The sequence below is a fragment of the Salmo salar genome, chromosome ssa03 (assembly GCF_905237065.1).
Source record: "Salmo salar chromosome ssa03, Ssal_v3.1, whole genome shotgun sequence".
Classification (NCBI taxonomy): Eukaryota; Metazoa; Chordata; class Actinopteri; order Salmoniformes; family Salmonidae; genus Salmo; species Salmo salar.
In genome coordinates, this window is record NC_059444.1 from 51,725,152 (window position 1) to 51,746,686 (window position 21,535).

A 21,535-nucleotide genomic window follows, 5' to 3' on the forward strand; every position below is an offset into this window, starting at 1 on the left:
GCGTGCACGTTCTTAATTTGTGAATGCGCACATACACACTCGTACACGCCCCCATCAACCCAGTCAGCCACGCGCAGACTACAGCATCTTTGTGGTGCCAAACCGGCGAATTTGTTTTCCCCGAGTTTTAGAATTTGTTCAAGTTACAAATGACATGCAATCGGAATAAGCCACACGCAAGAGTATATCTACGGAGAGGAAACGAAAACAACGTGCTAAAAGTTTTAGCTACAGAAGGGACATTACTGCTTGCTCTTCTAGCTAGCCAGTAACCAGATAAACTATCGATTGAGATCCGAAGAGGCAATGTCTTTTCGTCGACAGAACGTGAGTTGTAGTTGTGTCAAGTTGTTAATGGTCACTTGCTGCTACATGTATTGGTTTCTGTGTGTATGAATTCTAGCTAGCTGGTTCGATATTTGTTAGCAGCTAGCTAAAAGTTGGATAGCTAACGTGAGCTTTATCGATGGTGTCCTCAATGACTTAATTGTACACTAGCGAGGTAGCTAGTCTGGTAATGTCAAATACTATTTAGTAGACTAAAGGCAAATGTAATCCGTATAACTGTTACTTGAGGTGTAATTATTGGCACGTGTCACACCAGCAACAACCCGGTTCAGGCGGACGAAAAACCTCAAATGGAACGGCAGGGCCAGCCGGTTTGCCCCCTCATATCAGCGGGAGCAATACCAACAGAGCTGTGCCTGGAAGGTAAGCACATGTTCGGCCACAGTCGTCAAGCAAGTCCGGGGATCTGCCACATATCCATAGAGGTTTACCGGTCAATACGAGGATTACAGTGGGTGTGCCCATGTCAAATGGAGACTTTAAATCGTTGTTTTAAGCCAATTGGAACCAAGTAAATATAATAGATGTAGGTTGCGGCCAATGGGCACAAAGGTTCTGCTAAATCGACATTGCTATGATTGACCGGTGTCCGAACCAATGGGATAGACGATACATTTTGATTGACGCCATTATGCCCATTCACTTTCTGTGGGGAGGGGATTATCCGTGTTTTGTTGTGTTTTTAAGCATTTGCTTTAGATTTTGTTTGGCCTGTCAAGTCGTGTGATTTTTCACAGAATCAACAAGACTGCGGAGTAACAGGGATGCACATGACTAAAAAGTATTAATGCTCTCATTATTTATTGTATTCAACGTCTCTCTCGATATCTATACATTCTTACATTATTTACCAGTTTGTAGTTGGTTTCCTCCTTACTAGCTGTCTTTTTTAGCTAGCTAGCTAACGTTAACTAGACAACAAACAGCTAGCTATTGTATTGTACCTAAACTAGCTAATGTTTATATTTTTGATCTTTTGACAATCTCGCCAGTTACTCAGTTGTTAGCCAGTTACCAGATTACTTTAGCTAAAATAGTTGCACGTTAGCTGGCTACCGCTAGGTAACGTGAGCTATATTGTTAGCCACACGCTTTAACGTTACCTTCGGTTTTAGCTGACCCTAGTTAGCCAGCTTGTGTCAACACAATTGTTTTGGTTAAGCCTCACAAACAATGTCGTACGGCACTGTAATAAAGAACAGAACATGATCCGCTGCGGGGCTAGCTTGTTTCCCCTCCACCAAATGTCATAGCTAGCTAACGTAGATCACCGGCGTCGGCACGCATTCGTGACCGTGATAAGTCTTTTGCCCTACGGCTGCATAGACGGGTCTTCTAGATCATCTAGCTAGCTTCATGCAGTCCTATGACAGATCGAGGACCACCAGGCTAAAAAGTCCACATTTGATCATCGCAAAATGTCCCGTGTCCATAATGCTTCGCAAGTTTGCATGTTAGTTAGCTACATTGAAAGTGGTGCAGCTGCCGGCCTATTTCTAGCGGTGCAGCATTTTGCCCCGGAGCCAGCTACACCCATTTGTCTTGTCTGTTGCTAATGTTCTCTCTTCACATTCAGGACAAGAAATACAATGAAGCCGCCATCTCAGTCCTCTCCCGTAAGTCATATATCATGAAATGTAGGCTATCCAGCATGTACTACAGAAGTGCATAGCCTAGTACCCTTTTGATGACATAATGTAGGTTGTCTTTCTCTTTGTTTGCTTCCATACTAGTGCACTACTGTACAAAGTGTAAACTCTAAAATGTTAAAAGAAAATTGCGTTTAGAGTAATGTCACATTTTTTTGGAGCTTTGAAATAGAGGTCCATGCCATACTGAAGTCAGACATGCTTGTTTACACAGGTATTTGAAGGTGTCTACAACAACACCAGGATGCTTCACTATCTCACAGCTGTAGTGGTGAGTGTTCATTTGGTCAATTAGGCCTGGTCCACCATGGTGCCTTACTTTGATGCAGCACATACACTATGCCCTAATGTGCACTATTTACACTATTTAAGTTGTCGACAACTGTCTACTAATGTATATCATCATGAAATGATCAATAACCATATTATTATTATTATTATTATTATCCATCAAGGGCTCCACCTGTGACGTCCGAGTGAAGAGTGGAAATGTGTATGAAGGCATCTTCAAGACCCTCAGCTCAAGGGTAATTGTATACTACCTTGTATTAGACCATACAGGGGTGTTCTGCATACTGGCACGTTATAGACCGCTCCTAGAAACATGGTTGTGGTCAGATCTCTGATGTATTCATTAGTCGGATTCGTTACAAAACCTAGTCAGTTGCACATCTGAATGCATTCAACCGAAATGTCTTCCGCATTTAACCCAACCCTTCCCTCTGAATCAGAGAGGTGCGGGGGTTTGCTTTAATCAACGTTCACGTCATCGGCGCCCCGGGAGCAGTTGTTCAAGGGCTCTGGGATTTGAACTAGCAACCTTTCAGTTACTGGCCCACTGCTCTTAACCGTTAGGCTACATGCTACCCCTTTTACCGTTTACTCTAGGGACTAGTATTGTCACGATACCAGATTTTTTTTTACTTCGATACCATGTTTACACGATATATCACGATAGATGCCAAAATAATACCACAGCAAATAAAAGAAAGCATATTAGCCAAAGACACAGAATGGCACCTGATCCAGACCGATAAACTCAGCTACTGTTCTGTTCAACCGTCGGGCATCTTTTGAGTAAAAAAAATGTTGGGACACTTTGTTAGGCACAGCCATGTGTATGCATTTATGAATCAATTTCACAATCATACAATCAATTTGACTTTGTTTTTAACAATCTAACTACTTAACATAATGGTAATTTATTTGAATGGTAAATCTCTTGATAAACTGGGTACATTTACGATGGCCTAGGCCTACCCAAAAACAAGGTCAATGCCTATTTTTTATTTTACCTTTATTTAACTAGGCAAGTCAGTTAAGAACAAACTCTTATTTTCAATGACGGCCTAGGAACAGTGGGTTAACTGCCTTGTTCAGGGGCAGAACAACAGATTTGTTTGCAACCTTTCGGTTACTAGCCCAACGCTCTAACCACTAGGCTACCCTGCCACCCCTATTCAATAGGAGTGTGTGCATGCATTGAGTTATTGAGCTTATTTTTGGCTGATTTCATGGGGCTACAGGTGACAATCTGTTTCTTTTACATTTTTGGACTTATTTTATTGTACCGATCAACATTTGCATTGAAGCAGCTTCTTTTATAAAAATGTGCGCTGTCTACCAGGAATGACGCCATTCACGAGGCAAGAGCGGGACGGCCCGTAGGAGCACAGTCAGTTCGCCGAGGCAATAGATTATCTTTGTGAGAGAGACCGAAATAAGAGAACGGATAACGTTTTTTGTGGCAATCAACTTTGAAGTCAGCATATTTTGCGTTATGGTTTGCAAAGTACTAGGGTAGTGAACTGATGTTAGCTTTACCTGTCAGCTAGCAAGGAAAGTTGGCCTGCAATAGCTGGAAGCTACTGGTGTCATCTTGCATTGTAAAGTGTTGTAGCCTATATTGACATTGTTTTGCGAACAGTAAGTAACAGTTTCGACATTTCTACGTGCCGTCGTGTCGCATTATTAAAGTGTGTTAACTTGTGTGCGGCAAACATGATGCAGCCCAGACTCCCAGTGCAGACTAGCAATGAGTAAGTGGAGCAGGCACAGTGCACACTATAATAAGAGGTCGGCTGTGCTGATAGACACACTTGATCCGTGAGACACGTTTGACAGAAGTACCGAAAGTAACAAAAAATGTAGTACCGAACAGTTTTTCATGTTCTAGTATCGAAAAACGACTGAAGTTTCGGTATACCATGCAACACCAGGAGGGACCTACCTGCAATTGTCCAAACATGTTTTACGTTTGGAGTAAATGGATTTCGTTGCAAAATGTTTTGCAATCGAATCAGTGTAAGGAATACACCCACAGGTCACATTGACCACTGCCTGCAGCCGCTCTTCACTTAACCTCTGTGGTTCATCTGTGGTCCTAATGTGTTTTTCTCCAGTGTGAGCTGGTGGTCGACGCGGTCCACAAGCGGAGTGAGGGAGGAGATGCGGATGGAGACGGAGGGGGAGGCTTGCCCCCCTCTCTGCCCAGGATCGAGGAGATCACAGACACCATGATCTTCAGCCCCGGCGACCTGGTCACAATGACTTGCCGAGATGTGGACCTCAACTACGCCATCAGAGGTACGTGTGTGTGAGAGAGTGCGTTGTCAGTGTGACTGAAACTGATTCAAGATAAGGATGTGTGTTTAAGTAAGCAGTGGAACTGAATGAGACAGATGGGAGGGTGAACCGTGTGTGTGTGTCATTATGTACCACTAGTAGATGACACATTATACCTTCAAGTTGGGGCTTTGTAGATGCTTTCACAGATACAGCAATCAGCTCATCGCGGGTGAACGGGGAACACCGGGAGAAGGTGCTACAGCGGTGGGATGGAGGCGACAGCAACGGAGAAGGCTTCGACCTGGAGACAGACACGGTGAAGCGCGCTCACACGCAGAGAAATGCATAGACGCAGTAGCTAGGTTTCCATCCAATTTGTAACAGATTCTAAAATCTGCGGTATAAAAAAAAATCCAACCTCAATTTGGGTTTCTATCAAACAGACTTGTTGCTACTAAAACAACTGCGTGATGACCTAGTGCACATAAACACTTGCGCTTCATTTACCATGTACCAAATGATAAACAGACGTTCAATGGGTTTCCATCACGTGTTTTACTCTACTGATGGTTTTGTCACACAAACTGTTGTGATAAATAGCAAACTTTCCCAGTCTGGTTTTAGTGCATGCTCTCTGTTTGCTGATGAAGTTGATAAGAGCAAGCTCATTTTTATTTGATAATGGCAGCCAATCATCACGTCACCAGCGTTCAAATAACACCCTCAATATTTATTGAACATTTTCATGAATCTCACCGTGCACTTAACCACAACGGGAAGTTCATAACTTATTTCATCTGCTTGTAAAGTCTTTATGCTTTCACACGTCGTGATGGTAGTAGGTTACAAGAACGTAACATATCATTGCGTGACTCCCAAGTTTATTTCGACACGATGGTTATTATTTCAGTAGTTGCACACAGCAGCGTTTCCACTTCAATTATGGCAAAAATCGATTTCACCCAACCAAAAACGGTGTTGTCGACAATAGGATATTTTGACGGCAAATGAGCTGTTTCTATCATGCCTTTTGAGGTTTTTTTTTAAATTTATTTTTATTTTTTGTCAAGTAATCTGCATGAAATGGTTGGATGGAAACCTGGTTACTGACTTGCGCACACTTGGTGAGACACAGGCACACACTTACCGTACGGTTCTTCTGTCTCTGTTAGTCTAATGGCTGGGATGCCAGCGAAATGTTCAAGTTTAACGAGGAGACATATGGCGTCACGTCCACCTACGATTCCAGCCTCTCCATGTACACGTGAGTATTCTCCCCTCAGCTCCTTATTCTGATTGTGGAATATGCTACGGTCACTCTGTCTGTCTATATAGCTCTGTATCATTCTGTGTTGTTTTTTTTCCAGTGATTGGTCTTTTGACCGATCACATCTTTTTCAGAGCTGATCGGTCAAAAGGCCAATTAGTGAAAAAGAGATCAGAATTGGGCTTCCTGTGTGACCACAGCCTTATTCACTCACATCTCCCTTTCCCTCTCACACACGTTTTTGAATGACCTTGGAGGTCTTATCTCTGTCTTTCTCCCCCTTCAGTGTTCCCCTGGAAAGGGGCAGCTCGGATGGCTTCCGGCAGCGGGAGGCACGTGCGGCCCGCCTAGCGAATGAGATCGAGGGCAGCCCCCAGTACCGTCACCGCACCAACCTGGAGAACGACGATAAGAGCGAGGAGGACAAGTACAGCGCCGTGGTCCGAGAGAGAGATGAGGGGAGGGAGAGAGGCAGCCCTGGATTCCAGAGTAGTGCCGGGAGCAGGTGAGACCGTAAGGGAATCGCAGACATACACTACCGTTCAAAAGTTTGGGGTCACTTAGAAATGTCCTTGTTTTTGAAAGAAAAGCCCTTTTTTTTTTTGTCCATTAAAATAACATCAGATTGATCAGAAATACTTTTTTTCTTTTGTGTTCTTTTGCCCATCTTAATCTTTTATTTTTATTGGCTAGTCTGAGATATGGCCTTTTCTTAGCAACTCTGCCCTTCATGTGCACCAGAAGCTTATTTCTCTCAAATGTTGTACACATTTGTTTACATCCCTGTTAGTGAGCATTTCTCCATTGCCAAGATAATCCATCCACCTGACAGGTGTGGCATGTCAAGAAGATGATTAAATAACATGATCATTATACAGGTGCACCTTGTGCTGGGGACAATAAAAGGCCACTCTAAAATGTTCAGTTTTGGCACACAACACAATTCCACAGATGTCTCAAGTTTTCAGGGCGCGTGCAATTGGCATGCTGACTGCAGGGATGTCCACCAGAGTTGTTGGCCCCTAACACGCTGGAGAAGTGTGCTCTTCACGGATGATATCCCGGTTTCAACTAAACCGGGCAGATGGCAGAAAGCATATATGGCTTTGTGTGGGCGAGCGGTCTGCTGATGTCAACAGAATGCCCTGTGGTGGTGGGGTTATGGTATGGGCAGGTATAAGCTACGGACAATGAACATAACTGCATTTTATCGATTGCAATTTGAATGCACAGAGATACTGTGATGAGATCCTGAGGCCCATTGTCATGCCATTCTTACTCCACCATCACCTCATATTTCAGTATGATAATGCAAGGCTCCATGTCGCAAGGATCTGTACACAATTCTTGGAAGTTGAAATGTCCCAGTTCAGGAGGCCTCCTGAGTGACGCAAGGCACTGCATCGCTGTGCCACTAGAGATCCTGGTTCGAGGCCAGGCTCCGTCGCAGCCGACCGCAACTGGGAGACCCATGTGGCAGCGCACAATTGGCCCAGCTTCGTCCGGGTTAGGGGAGGGTTTGGCTGGCCGGGATGTCCTTGTCCCATCGCGCTCTAGCGACTCCTGTGGCAGGCAGGGCGCATGCACGCTGACACGGTCGCCAGGTGTACAGTGTTCCCTCCGACACATTGGTGCATCTGGCTTCCGGGTTAAGCGGGCATTGTGTCAAGAAGCAGTGCGGCTTGGCTGGGTCGTGTTTCGGAGGACGCATGGCTCTCGACCTTCGCCCCTCCTGAGTCCGTACGGGAGTTGCAGCGATGAGACAAGACTGTAACTACCAATTGAATACCATGCAATTGGAGAGAAAAGGGGGTAAAAAAATGTTCCGGGTTCTTTCTCGGCCTGCATACTCACCAGACATGTCACCCATTGAACATGTTTGGGATGTTCTGGATCAACGTGTACGACAGCGTGTTCCAGTTCCCGCCAATATCCAGCAACTTCGCACAGCCATTGAAGAGTGGGACAACATTCCACAGGCCACAATCAACAGCCTGATCAACTCTATGCGAAGGATATGAGGCAAATGGTGGTCACACCAGATACTGAGTGTGTTTTTTGATCCACGCCTCTACCTTTTTTATTTATGGTATCTGTGACCAACAGATGCATATCTCTATTCCCAGTTATGTGAAATCCATAGATTAGGGCCTAATTTATTTCAATTGACTGTTACTCAGTACAATCTTTGAAATTGTTGCGTTTATACTTCTCTCTCTCTAGGGAGGGTAAATACATTCCTCTTCCCCAGAGGGCCAGGGAGATGGGTGTCCCCCCCAGCAGCCTGAGGGGTGGCGCCTCTGGTCCAATACCCAATCGAACAGGACTCCCCGGCTCCTCTAGGCCCTCCCAGGGTTCTGATAGGAGCAGCCCGCTGTCCGTCAGGGGCGCCTACTCTCCCCACCAGTCCCAAGCCAGCCCCCCGGCCCAGCCCAGTAGCCCTACCCCCTCCTCTTCCTCCTCTCACCCGATCCCTCACTCCATCTCTCACCCACAAGCTCTAGCCGATGCCTCACGCTCTTCTGTCAACGGAGGTAAGACTTCTGTCTGTTTGGGTATTTTGAGGGAGGGAGTGTGAGTTTTGGGGGGAATATTGAGTTTTAAGTGTGCTCTTTCTGTGCATCAGTGTCATCTAGAACTTCTCCCAAAGCCCAGAGATCCGTACAGACCAATAGAACTCTGCGCAACCCAAGTTCCCAGTCCTCACCTGCAGGTACACACACACCTCATCTGAAAGTGCACACAAACACACATTTCCATCACTCATATTCTAGACTATTCACATCCCTCACCTCTCCTTTTCCCTTCTTTCTCTCTCCCCGCAGTCTCTCGCTCTCCAAAACTAGACGACCCCGTTCTGGCTAGCCCTGCCTACCTGGACACTTCCTCCTCCTCGATTGCCTCGGCAACACCCAAGTCCTCTGGCCCCACCCCTCTGTTCACTGTGGATGGTGAGGAGGAGGATTACTACACTATTATTCTTACTTATTGTTCTATTGAAGTTATTTTTGTGAATAATTTTTTGATTTCTGTTCCTTTATTTGTCCATCTGTCTCTTGCTATCTTTTTCTCTCGCTCTCAGTGAATGAGATCCTGAGCTCAGCGGCTAAGGAGAGGACAGAAGGCCCAGCCAGCCCTCAGGACGGCAAGAGCGGCAAAGGTTAGCTCTCTCACTTCCTCTCCGTTTGACTGGTCCCTGTCCTTCCCCTCATCTCAGGTCTTTTGAAAAGTAGATTTTTCTCTCCATGATTTTCTCTCTCCCTCTCAGTTCCCTCAGTCCTGCAGAGAACACAGTTGGAGGAGCTCCGGAAATTTGGTAAAGAGTTCAGGGTACGTATGTGTCTCGTGTCCATGTGTGCCTGTGTGTGACCCCATGTATCTTATCTGATACTGACACCCTCGCTCTCTTCCACAGCTCCAGCCCAGCTCCTCCCCTTCTGCTGGCCCCACTTCCTCAGAACCCGCCCAGCCCTCCCCATCAGACTCCGCCACCACAGCCGAGTCTATACCCGCCCCTGGCCACACCCCCTCCCAGGACCCCCAGACTGGAGAGGGGTCCCCCTTCACCCCGAACCCCACCACCCCTACCCCCTCTCCAGCCCCCAACACCGCCTCTCAGTCATCAGGTCCAGACAGACAGGCTGCAGGGACACCCCAGCCAGCCAGGACCCCTGGCAGCGAGGAGGGCGGCGAGCGTGTGGAGGGCGTGGCTGAGTAAGTGACCCAAGAACAGTGCAATACAGTACATTATTCCACAGTGTAGTGTAATAGTCTACTCCTAAGTCAACCTTATACCTACAGTTCATCTGTTATATGTAGTAGTGTTGATTAGGGGGTTTAACGGTTCACCAAACCCACAGTTCGGTACATATTACGGTTGTGTGGTCACGGGAAAATTGTAATGTCATTCACAATGTTCCTTGCATTGTCTGTTTTGGCTGGATTGTTATGTTGGGCCTCAAGTTTCTACTCCGATGCTGCGTTTGTAACCATGTGGGAAGTTACCAGTTGTGAAGTCGTAAATACTAGTTGGACGCATTCTTGTGATTTGAACTCGTTGCAAAATGCCAATCGGCTAATGGCCAACAAGCTGTGTCAACCATAAACTGAAAGTACAGCTATCGTGCTTGTAAACAAATGGTAGAGTTTTAAAAAAACACATTAACTTCTCGGGGCTACGTGGGATGCTACCATCCCACCTGCGGGACACACTATTCAACAGCCAGTGAAATAGCATGGCGCGAAATACAAAACAGCAAAAATCTCATTATTTCATTTTCTCAAACAATCAACTATTTTACACCATTTTAAAGATAAACTTCTCGTTAATCTAACCACATTGTCCGATTTCAAAAAGGCTTTACGGCGAAAGCATAAAATTAGATTATGTTAGGACATAAACTTCACAAGAAAAACCACACAGCCATTTTCCAAGCAAGGACATGCATCACAAAAAACAAAAATACAGCTAAAATATTCACTAACCTTTGATCTTCATCAGATGACACTCATAGGACTTCATGTTACACAATACATGTATGTTTTGCTCGATCAAGTTCATATTTATATACAGAAACCCCATTTTACATTGGCGCGTGATGTTCAGAAAATGTATTCCCACCAAAACTTCCGTTGAATGTGCACATCAATTTACAATAATAGTCATCATAAACTTTGATCAAATTTACAACAGTTATTGAAAGAATTATAGATATACTTCTCTTTAATGCAACCGCTGTGTCAGATTTTAAAATAGCTTTACAGAGAAAGCACATTTTTCAATATTCTGAGTACATAGCTCGCCATCAAAGCAAGCTATACAGATACCCGCCAAGTTCTGGGGTCAACTAAACTCAGAATTAGTATTATAAATATTCTCTTACCTTTGCTGATCTTCGTCAGAATGCACTCCCAGGACTGCTACTTCCACAAGAAATGTTATTTTTGTTCGAAATACTCCATATTTATGTCCAAATACCTCCGTTTTGTTCGTGCGTTCAGATTACTATCCAAAGGCATAACGCGTGAGCGTAAATCCAGACACGAAAAGTCAAATAGTTCCATTACCGTTCGTAGAATCATGTCAAATGTTGTTTACAATCAATCCTTAGGGTCTTTTTAACCTAAAATGTTGATAATATTCCAACCCGACAATGGCGTATTCATTCAAGAAGAAAAAGAAGGAACGGTGCGCTGGCGGGCTTGCGCATCACCAAGTCCTTTGTCCATAGGCAGTCCACTCATTGACTGAGCTCCTATTTTCTGCCCAGTAACAGGAGAAGGATGAAACACGTTTCTAAAGGCTGTTGACAGCCAATGGAAGCCTTAGGAAGTGCAACGTGACCCCACAGACACTGTAGTTCGAATAGGGATTCAAAAGAACTACAATTTTTTTTGCCTGCCATATGAGTTCTGTTATACTCACAGACATAATTCAAACAGTTTTAGAAACTTCAGAGTGTTTTCTATGCAAATATTTGACTCTGGGCCCGAGTATAAGGCAGTTTACTCTGGGCACGCTTTTCATCCGAAAATGAAAATACTCCCCCCTATACCTTAAAGTTAATAGATTGCTTTTTATAAATAATGTTTTGTTGTATTTAACTGCCGAAAATGCTGTTATAGAGACCATTTCCTTAAGTGATGTCAGAGGTCAACATGTGGGAGAAGTGGGTGCTCAGGATGATAGACGAGTTTCCCTACTAGTAATTACCAGCTTGAGGACTGTTCAAGTGGGTTTTTCCCCCAGTCGTATGTGGTAAATTCCCCTTTCCCTCTTGGTTACGAACGCACAATGAAAGGTACAGGTTCACAATGCGGACCGAACCGAGGTCCCCTTACACCCTTATAGTACCCTTACAACCCCTAGTGTTGATAAGATGTGTTGACACTTATCTGTAGGTATTATGCAGGATCTGGGTGCTATATCATGAATACTGGTATGGATTTTTATAACAATATGTTGTATCTAACAATATGTTGATACAGTGCTAAATTAAGTCAAAAGTGAGCCCCATCCTCAGGTGGGCAAGGTAGTCGCCGTGTTGAGGATGGATGTAGGGAAAAGGGATTTGAAAGATGATTTGGAGTAGTCATCTCGCTCTCCTTCTGTGTGTTTTATTTAGCCAGGTGAAGAAGTCTACGCTGAACCCCAACGCCAAAGAGTTCGTCTTCAAGGCACCCATGACCCTGGTCTGTCTCTCTCACTCTCACGGAAGTAGTTGAGAACAAATTCTCTCTCAAAGCAACCTGTTTGGCCAGGAGTTCAGCTATGTTCAACTAAACACACACTCACATTATCTCACAAACCAACCTAAACTGTGCACCTTCTCTCCTCCCCAGGTGAAGCCGTCCCCAGCCCCCACTCCCCCGCGGCCCACTCCTCCCAGCCCCTCCGTGGTGCTCCAGCCCCCCCCAGGACAACAGGCCATCTACAGCACCCCCTACCTGTCCTACCTCTCCCCCGTACAGATACAGGGACACTCTGTACAGGTAGGACTGAGGCTGTGTGTTTGACTTCGTTCTCTGTGAAAAATAAGCATTAGTGTGTCTGGGGTGTAAAAAAACAAATGGTGTGTGTATACACTTGATGTTGGGGTATAACTGTCCTTTTGTTTCCCAGCCTCCCCAGATGTATCAGTACACCATGTCCACAGTCCAGCAGGGGAAGTATCCCAGAGCTAAAGGTACACACACTCACACCATTGTGTTGCCTAATCAATAGGTTGGTCGCAACACTGTCCTAACCTTTCTCTTTTTTAATTTAGCAACTGGGGAACATTTTGAAATCAACAAGTAAAGAATTAAAGTTATGATCAGTATGTTAATTCTCCTCCCCCCCAGGCCAGGTGGTAGGCCCTCGTCCGGACCACCACGGCTCTTCTCAGCCCCAGATGCTCCAGGCTGCAGCGTCTGCAGCAGGCCCTCCCCTGGTGGCCTCCCCCTACCCCCAGGCCTACCTGCAGTACAGTCAGGTCATCCAGGGCATGCCCCACTACCCCGGACAGGTAACTATTGTGCTAGTGGTGCTGGCGCTAATACTTATCCACACTTATAACAGCATAGGTCCGGAGACCCAAAATATGTGTTGTGGATGGAAGTTTTGTTTCAATAGAAGCCTGACCTGCATAGGATAAAAAAATATATATTTTGTTCATATCATTAAATGTTCTATCTCACTCTTTCTCCTTCTTTCGTTCTTTATCCTCTCCCTCTCGCTCGCTCTCTAGCCAGTGTACTCTATGCTGCAGGGTGGGGCCAGGATGTTGACTCAGGCGGGCCACCCCCAGGCTCTGGGCCCCCCAGGCCCTCAGTACCCCGGACAGACAGAGGGGCCCCCGGGACCACAACAGGCCATGTATGGTAAGATAACGCGCTGTCTCTGGTTAAAAGTACACAGCAAGACTACATCATTTTAGTCGTGTACAGGACAACGTCCTGCTTACAGACAGTCGCATCAATACAATTCATTTCTTCTAAGACTGTCATTGTTCAAGGCTCTTTGGTTTGTAAATGATGTTTAAATCCACATACTTCAGGTTCAAGTTAGTCTTTCATCTGTCTCTTAGCTCCCCAGCAGTTCTCCCACCATTCTAGCTCCATGCACCCTCCGCAGCCCTCCAGCACCCCTACTGGGAGCCAGCCCCCCTCCCCAGCACACTGCCCCCAGCCCTGGGCACGGACAGGTAAACCAACAGGCCCAGCTGTGTGTGTGTTTGTTTTGTCACATACACCGGATAGGTGTAGTAAAATGTGTTATTTTACTGGGTCAGCCATGGTAGTACGGTGCCCCTGAAGCAGGGTCACAGACAGATTTCACTTTGTCAGCTCGGGTATTCAAACCAGCTATCTTTCGCTTACTGGCCCAACGCTTTAACCGCTAGGCTGTGTGTGTGTGGGGGGGGGGGGAGCGATTCACGTAATGGTGTAGAACAGATTCTATCTTGTCTGTGCTGCATGTTTCCTGTGAGGAACCTGTAATTAAAGTGGCACTCCAGCAGTGTCGGGCGTTATGCGTTAAAGTAACTCGTTACATAATCAGATTACTTTAATGAGTAGTCTTTTTACTTCTTGGCGTCACTTTCAGAATCGGGACACGTGTTTCCATGATCCGATCTTGACCTGTTCCCTCATTTAGTTCTCAAGCAAGCGGAGAACGGCTGTTTTTAGAGAAATGTCATGACTGCTGCTGTCCATAGAAATGTATAGAGGGCGCGCTTCTGATCTTTGCTATTGATCGCTTCTGTGATAGCAAAGCCCATAGAGGGTTTTTCCCGTCTAGTAGAAAGTGTGCCCTTTATACATCTCTATGGGTCGTGAACGTGCGGTCTACAACCAGAACTGGCAGCTTGAGAGTGAGATTTAAGAGAGAATCTGTTCAGATGTTTGGCTTAGTCAGGGCCGTTGTTATGGGCAGGCCTTAGTGGGCCTGGCCCACCCTACCCCGTATCTCCTCACCCATCCAAATATTGATATTTTATTTCACCGAGACGCACGCCGACAAAGACGCATCAATCTCAGATATAGCATCCAAGCGAGCAAAACGGCGCCCCTCTGTCTCAGTGTGTGTTGTCGCCTGCATAGAACCCCACAATGTCATAATACCCATAAAACTTAGCGGTCAAACAAGGAAATGGTTCCAATTGCTTTTCTTTTGCTTAACCTGCCATGACTTTTCTCTCATACAAGGTGACTTATCAATATATTCGGCTCTATTTACTCTGATTGGAAAATGCTCATTAGCATTAAAGTAGACATCATGCAAGACTACAAATCCCTGCAAGCTCCTGCACGTCACCTCTAGCTGACACCTTCTCTAACAGGTATTGTGTCAATGTGAAACTTGCACAAGACGGTTCACAGAATTGCCAATTTATTCATTACTACATTTAGCTAACACTAGATAGTTAATCCAGAGATTTTTTGTCTTTAGATGATTTTTAGATTCAGCAGTCTCATCCAGATCATGGCATTTAGTTCTTTATGATAGCCACATTAGCATTTCATTTTGGCGGGGGTAAATGCAGGCAAATATATTGGTAAAAAAAAGTCACCTTGTCCTAGAGAGATTTTCAGTTCTCAAAATGTCAATGTTATTTGAAGTATTTCTAAACAGCATTATGGGAAAAATGAATGGTGGAAAAACAAATGGAACCATTTCCCTGTTTGACCGCTAGGTTCAGGGTATTATGACTCATATAGGGGCTCCCGAGTGGCGCAGCGTTCTAAGGCACTGCATCTCAGTGCTAGAGGTGTCACTACAGGCCCTGGTTTGATTCCAGGCTGTATCACAACCGGCCGTGATTGGGAGTCCAATAGGGAAGCAGACAATTGGCCCAGCGTCGTCTGGGTTAGGCCGTCATTGTAAATAAGAATTTGTTCTTAACTGACTTGCCTAGTTAAATTAAGGTTCAATAAAAATACAGTGCTTCTCTATTCGCACCTTTTGGGACAACTCCCATAGTTAGGGCGGAGACATTTGCATCATTCCCTGTGGCTCAGTTGGTAGAGCATGGTGTTTGCAACGCCAGGGTTGTGGGTTCGATTCCCATGGGGGGCCAGTAAAAAAAAAAAAAATGCATGAAATGTATGCATTCACCACTACTGTAAGTCGCTCTGGATAAGAGCGTCTGCTAAATGACTAAAATGTAAATACACGTTTCTGGTTCCAGCCAATTGGAAAGGAAAGTTTGTGGGTGCACTGTTCCCCTAAATTGATGTTTTGCCAAAATGATATAGTTATTCAAAATACTTCACCAGAGAGCATGACTTAGCCACAGATTAGCATTCTTAAAAAAAAAAAATGCTGTGTAGTGTGTAGGGCTATGGCTATTTGGGCTGCAAGCGTGGTATTATTAAGTTGCGGCTGTCAGTGAATAGCTAAAATGTGTCTAGAGTATAATTTAAAATGTTGAGACAAAGGGAGGGCTGTGTGGTGACGATATGGGCGTCTCTCTCCAGAATGCATGCGCTCAGCTGTCTCCCGCCAATTCTTGCACATTGTGTGAATTGTTGGCCCTTTGTTTATTTTGATCGATTCCCCATTTATATATGTAACCAGTGAGCCTAGTAAAAGTACCGTTAATCCTCGTCATTTGGTTACATCAATTTTTGTTAACGCATGTATTAGTCATTTACTTTTCACAACCTGCTACACTTGTGAGAAAGTTTAGTTAACATTGTCTTTTGTTTGGAGTGCTCCATATGAGCATGTCTGGTTTCTCTGTCCCGATGATGTCGAGGGAGCACGCGCCTGAGCCCACACCGAAGTTGGCCTGCTGCCCGCAAATGTAGGAAATTGCCCAGTTGGGGATGTCTGATTGTCTTAACTCACCACTTACACCACTAATAAGCTGCGCTTCTGTAAGTCTGCTTATCATGATCTCATATATCCATTGGAAACATTCAAAAAAGTCTGCCCGTCCCGAGCTCTGGAAACTGAGGGCCCGGAGTAGGCTAGTTGATACATTGTTACGCTTCACTAGTGATAGTTAAAGTCAAGACCGATAGAAAGGTAGGCAGACAGGCTGAGTAGAGAGATTAATGCGATTTGAAAGAACCTGAATTTTCATCAGGATATTTCTTACTGTTTTTATTTGTCGGCTTTAGGACTATGTATTTTACTTAGTTGACGATGAAAGTTATAGCCTGCAGGCCAATGCAGCAGTAGACCTATCTGAATTCCATGCGCTCATTTCTTTAGCTGCCAATGGATCACAGTATATCTGTGTCCATATGACAGAGGCTAGTGCCCTTGCATTAGCTGAATTGTAACTTTTTAGATTATAATTTTTATTCAGATTTTGGATTAACCACGTGACTTTAGTAAGTAGCATCTTTTTGGTAGAGCGCGCATGGCTCGCCTTGTTCCCTCCAACAGTCAAACAAATGCTGAGATTTAGATTTTTTTTTCATGAAAGTAAAGTAGGGAGACACGATATCGGTGAACATATCGGAATCGGACAACATTAGCTAAAAATGCCAACATCGGTATCGCCGATGACGAGTTTAACGCGATGTGCAAAACCGACGTGCATACCTATATAACGTAGGTACATGTAACGCCACGTAACATTTTGCGCTATACTTGCAACACAGCATTCCTAAACTAGCCCACCATGTCTGCTGTGTGGATCGATCAGACACACTACCAAGTGCGCTATTTTTCAGATGTTGCCCTACCGGAGTTGCACAGTAATAGCGTCAGTGTTATTAGCTCCACGACATACATACTATGGAACGCCGTTTGGTTCTTTGCGTGTCCAAAAAGATACAGTAGCATTGTCAAAGCTGTACAAAAAAAAAAGTCTGCAAACACTGGCCACGAACGACGTGTCTACAATACCGCGTTGGTAATAAAGCATAATTTCTTTAAACGCAACTTCTGGGGTAGCTAGCTTTAGTTTAGTAGAATCCTTGTGAGTAAGGTTGGCTAGGTTGCCACTTGTTGTTCGCCTATTGAAATGTAACTTCAGTTCGTGAAAATAAATAGCTAGCCAGCTACTTAACCCTGTTGCCCAAAGCTAACGTAATTTTTTTATTTTACCTTTATTTGACTAGGCAAGTCAGTTAAGAACAAATTCTTATTTTCAATGGCGGCCTAGGAACAGTGGGTTAAATGCCATGTTCAGGGGCAGAACGACAGATTTGTACCTTGTCAGCTCGGGGATTTGATCTTGCAACCTTTCGGTTACAAGCAGCCAGCTAGCTTCATCTGGCTAGTGAGGCTCGACCGGACCGGGTTATGTGTTGTGAAGCTAGCCACAATAAGGATTAGGCACAATAGTGGACTTTGCTGTTTGCCTTCAAAATAAAAGTATGTCATTGACAGTGATGCAAATTAATACAAATAGTAGAATTATACTAGGAATATTTATTTTCAACAGGAAAAGTTCAAAAATCACTGGAAGACATCTTACCAGCCTGTAAGGCCCCTGTTCAGTGTTTTCCATTAGCACCAGCCGTCGGCTAATCAGCGGGTTAGACTCATTTTCAACACTCTACTTTTTCCACTTCATGAACTAGGCTACTTGTCATTTAAAAGTTTCAATTCACTAGTCCGTCGAGCACTGTCCCGCTAGAATGAACAGTATGGATCTTCTAGCGATCTATTGAGGGGATAGGCGCCTGTCAGTCAAAGCGAGCGATGACGGGTAAACGCAGTCTGCTGTCTGTCCCACCTGCCATTACAATTTGTGTGCGCTGTGTGGTTGGTTGCATTCAAATGTCTTTACACGGAGAAGGCGTGATGCTCGTGGATTTACACGTCCCATGTAATGTACGTGGTAACGATGAGTTGAAATCCACTTCGCCTAATTATTGTTTTCTTGCATATTGCATTTATTTTTGTTAACGTAGCCAGCCACGCAGCGTCACTATTTAGCCTAGTGTGCTTTGGTTGACAACTGAACAAGTGTTTAGTTTATAAAAGGTGTCGAACTGATTGGCATAGGCTACTGGTAATTAACTGCAGATACTGTAAATTATGAAAACAGATGAAGATGGTGAATCATCACCGCAGCAATAGGTAGTGGGGAGCCTCATTCTGTTCCAAATATGATAATTAGGACACTCATGGAATCCAACAATATTCAGAAATGTATTGACTCAAATCATCAAAGATGATTGTCTACTGGTAGGGCAAAAACAAAATGTTCACCCTTTGTGCCCCCAGGACCAGGATTACAAAATACTGAGTTTACCTTTTAATTCGTTAATGTGGGGTATTTACTTCCTTTGTTTTTAATAAAATATGAAATTTAGATCAGTGTGGCAATTCATATCTTGCAGTAAAACCGTTAATATAACTTTAATCATAAGATGCAAAATGTTTAGTTCTCCTAGAAAAGTCCTGATCATATAGATATCAAACTAACAAACTGAATTCATACATTTTCTATAATTTTAAAGTCTTTCTACACAACACATTTTTCCAATCTGGGAGGTAAACTTGATAGTTTAATAATTTTGCTGTGTATTTCGGATGGAATCAAGGCATTAGAATGTACCAGAGGCTACCAAAATGGAGCTCCTTCCAGAGGCACCTGGCTGGCTAAAACACTACCTATTTATCCTGACCAGCCTATTTTTAGTCTACTGTATGTGTGTGAGAATATAGTGTTTGCCTCATTGTTGTGTATCACGAGTATGTGATTTCCTAACACATTTGTCTTCCCCTCTTCAGTCGGGCCAGGGAGGCCCCCAGCCCCAGTCCATGTACCACTCTGGGCCCCTGCCAGCACCCACACCCCCTAACATGCCCCCTGGCCACAGCTCTCCCCAGGCCTCTTACCCCATGCAGGGCTACAGCCTGCCCACCCACCAGCCCATGGCCCAACACTACCCCGGCCTGGGACAGCTCACACAGGTAAAACCCCAGACTACGCTGGACACACAGCCCATATACTCTCTCCTCTCTCTGGCGAGTTGAATGTAACAGATCTAAGCAAACAATGATACTAAGTCAAACAATAGATGTAGCAGAAGTCTTTGTTTCAATTACGTAAGGCCGATACAAGCTTCGCGTGGGTGGAGTCAGATTTTAATTCATATTTTTTTGGGAGCAGTGGACATCAGTTGGTAACAGGATTTCCTCACCAGTCTGTGTTTCCTAGACTCCCATTCGCAAGTTCTCATTTGTTGTGAAGAGTTATGTTAGTCTTCCCTTGATAGTATATTATAGTTGCCAGTGTAACCTACAACATGATTTGATATGCTGCTTTAAAGTTCAAGACTAGTGAGACTTGCTCCCATATCAGCTAAAAATAGTGGTATATCACGGAGGAAAGGCACATGGCTACTAGCTGTTTTTACTGTTTCAAAATAGCCTGGAATCAGTTATTACTTCAACAAAATACCTTTGTGGGGATTCTAAGGCAACAATGTTTTGTTTAAACAGTCGCTGAGATTGTAGTTGGTTATCAATGCAAAATGCTACTTATCAGATCAAGGAACAGCTTCATTGCCTACACAACACTGTGGAGCCCTGCACTGGCATAACTTTAAGCCAGAGCCCTACCCATGCCTGCGATGTTCAGGCCCGATTGCTTCTGCCAAATTTAAGGCCCTGCCTGAAATAACCTCCTCCATTAGTAAATCCATTAGCTGCTCCTGTCACTCGCTCCCTGCACACAGCTCGCTCTGCTTATGGTGGCTCTAAGTCTGGGTATCAATAACTACGGCTCAGCTCTGATCAATGATGAGACATGGGAGCACTGTTAGCTACTTTTGGTAACTCTAAACTGACAGCGAGGAACATTCTGTGAAATAATCACTCCTGTCTTATATTTGATGTTGAAGCACTTCTGACAATCTAGAAAAAAGAAACGCACACCTATAAAAGGCGAGGTGCTGGCTAGCGGAGTAGAAAACTAGAAAATAAGGGAAAGCCGCACACTCTTAAGAGCTCAGATGCAAAAATGTAATAACCAACGTTTCAACAGCAAAGCTGTCTTCATCAGGGTATCAAGCACTTCTGACACCATGTCAAGCCTGTCGGGGTCGGTTTGTAGAGCTTTTAACACTGCCCCCCCAGTCAGATTTGGAGCGCCAAAAAAGTCGCCAGCAACGAAGGTAGGACGGCGTTCTACAAGGAACCACCCATTTTGACGGAAAACATTCACATACTGCGTTGCGCTCTGAATCTTTCTAGCGCCGTAGTATGTAGATCACTAGTCTTGAATTTAAATATGGTTTTTAGAAAGGGATGACACGATCTCGCTCCCTCTTTCTCCAGGCCCATGTTGCCCAAGGTATGTCTGGCCCCCACCACCAAGGAGGCCACGGCCCGCCCCAGATGATGCTGCACTACGCCCCGCCCCCACAGCAAGGCCCAAGCTCCGCCCAGCAGCACGGCCCTCCCCCCCAGCAGGGGGCGCACCAACACTACTACATCCAACACCCACAGGGTAAGTAACTTCAAATCATGGAGCTACATCTCCAATAGAAATTAGCTTTACATTTCCAGATCTTCGTCAGTGACTGTTGTTCTGTGTTCTAGCTGTACAGGTGCAGGCTCACCCCACCCAGCAGCTCTCCTTCCACCCCCCTGGAAACTGACACCCCTACCTACACCTTGAGGACCACAGAAGAAGCAGGACACAGGATGGAAGAAGGGGAGGGGAGCTGAGGACAGGGAGCTGAGGCCCCCCGTCCCTCACTGAGTCTTTGACTGACCCAATCAAGTTGTTCTCTGATCGGCTAAACTGGTCTGAGAACTGAAGCCCCCTTCTGGAACCACCGCCGCCACTCTCCTCTCGCCCACAAAATAAGCAACTTGTTTTTTTTCTCCTGTTTTTTTACCCGGAGTCCTTTTTAGTTAAAGAGAGCCCATCAAAGGCTCCCTTTCTGCTACTCTGTTAGGGACGGAGAAATAAAATGAATTATTTTGTTTTTATGAAAGCTTAGAAAGACTGAGTCGTCCTCGCTAGCTGGATCCATTTAAGTTGAGAGGATTGACATGGCGAAAGCATCGTCTCACAGTAGACTGAAGAGACTCTGCAGAGAATTATAGGAGTTATCAATCAATGAAACTTGCTCCCTTTTAACCTAACCTACTTCTCTTTACTTCCTCCCCATCTCCTCCTTTTACAGGTAACCATTAATAAATAATGAAACTATTAAAATACAAAAAAATTGAAAAATCATAAAAAAAATAAAGTTTTAAACTCAACCTCATGCTGCCAGAACTCTTATTTTCTGTGCA

General features: G+C 44.7%; 1 protein-coding gene across 1 annotated transcript; it reads left to right on the forward strand.

Annotated features, from left to right (window-relative positions):
• The first annotated feature begins 16 nt into the window (after positions 1-16).
• Positions 17-21,502, forward strand: atxn2l (ataxin 2-like). Its single transcript, XM_014192330.2, is given in 25 exon segments — positions 17-327; positions 605-711; positions 1,925-1,964; positions 2,212-2,268; positions 2,453-2,524; positions 4,400-4,583; positions 4,760-4,881; positions 5,738-5,829; positions 6,119-6,337; positions 8,056-8,366; positions 8,459-8,545; positions 8,658-8,783; positions 8,915-8,992; positions 9,101-9,162; positions 9,248-9,546; positions 11,958-12,024; positions 12,175-12,324; positions 12,455-12,518; positions 12,676-12,839; positions 13,062-13,194; positions 13,401-13,474; positions 13,476-13,517; positions 19,016-19,198; positions 20,567-20,738; positions 20,831-21,502. Coding segments are annotated over 25 exon segments (2,985 nt in total). The 5' UTR covers positions 17-306; the 3' UTR covers positions 20,890-21,502.
• Positions 21,503-21,535: the final 33 nt, after the last annotated feature.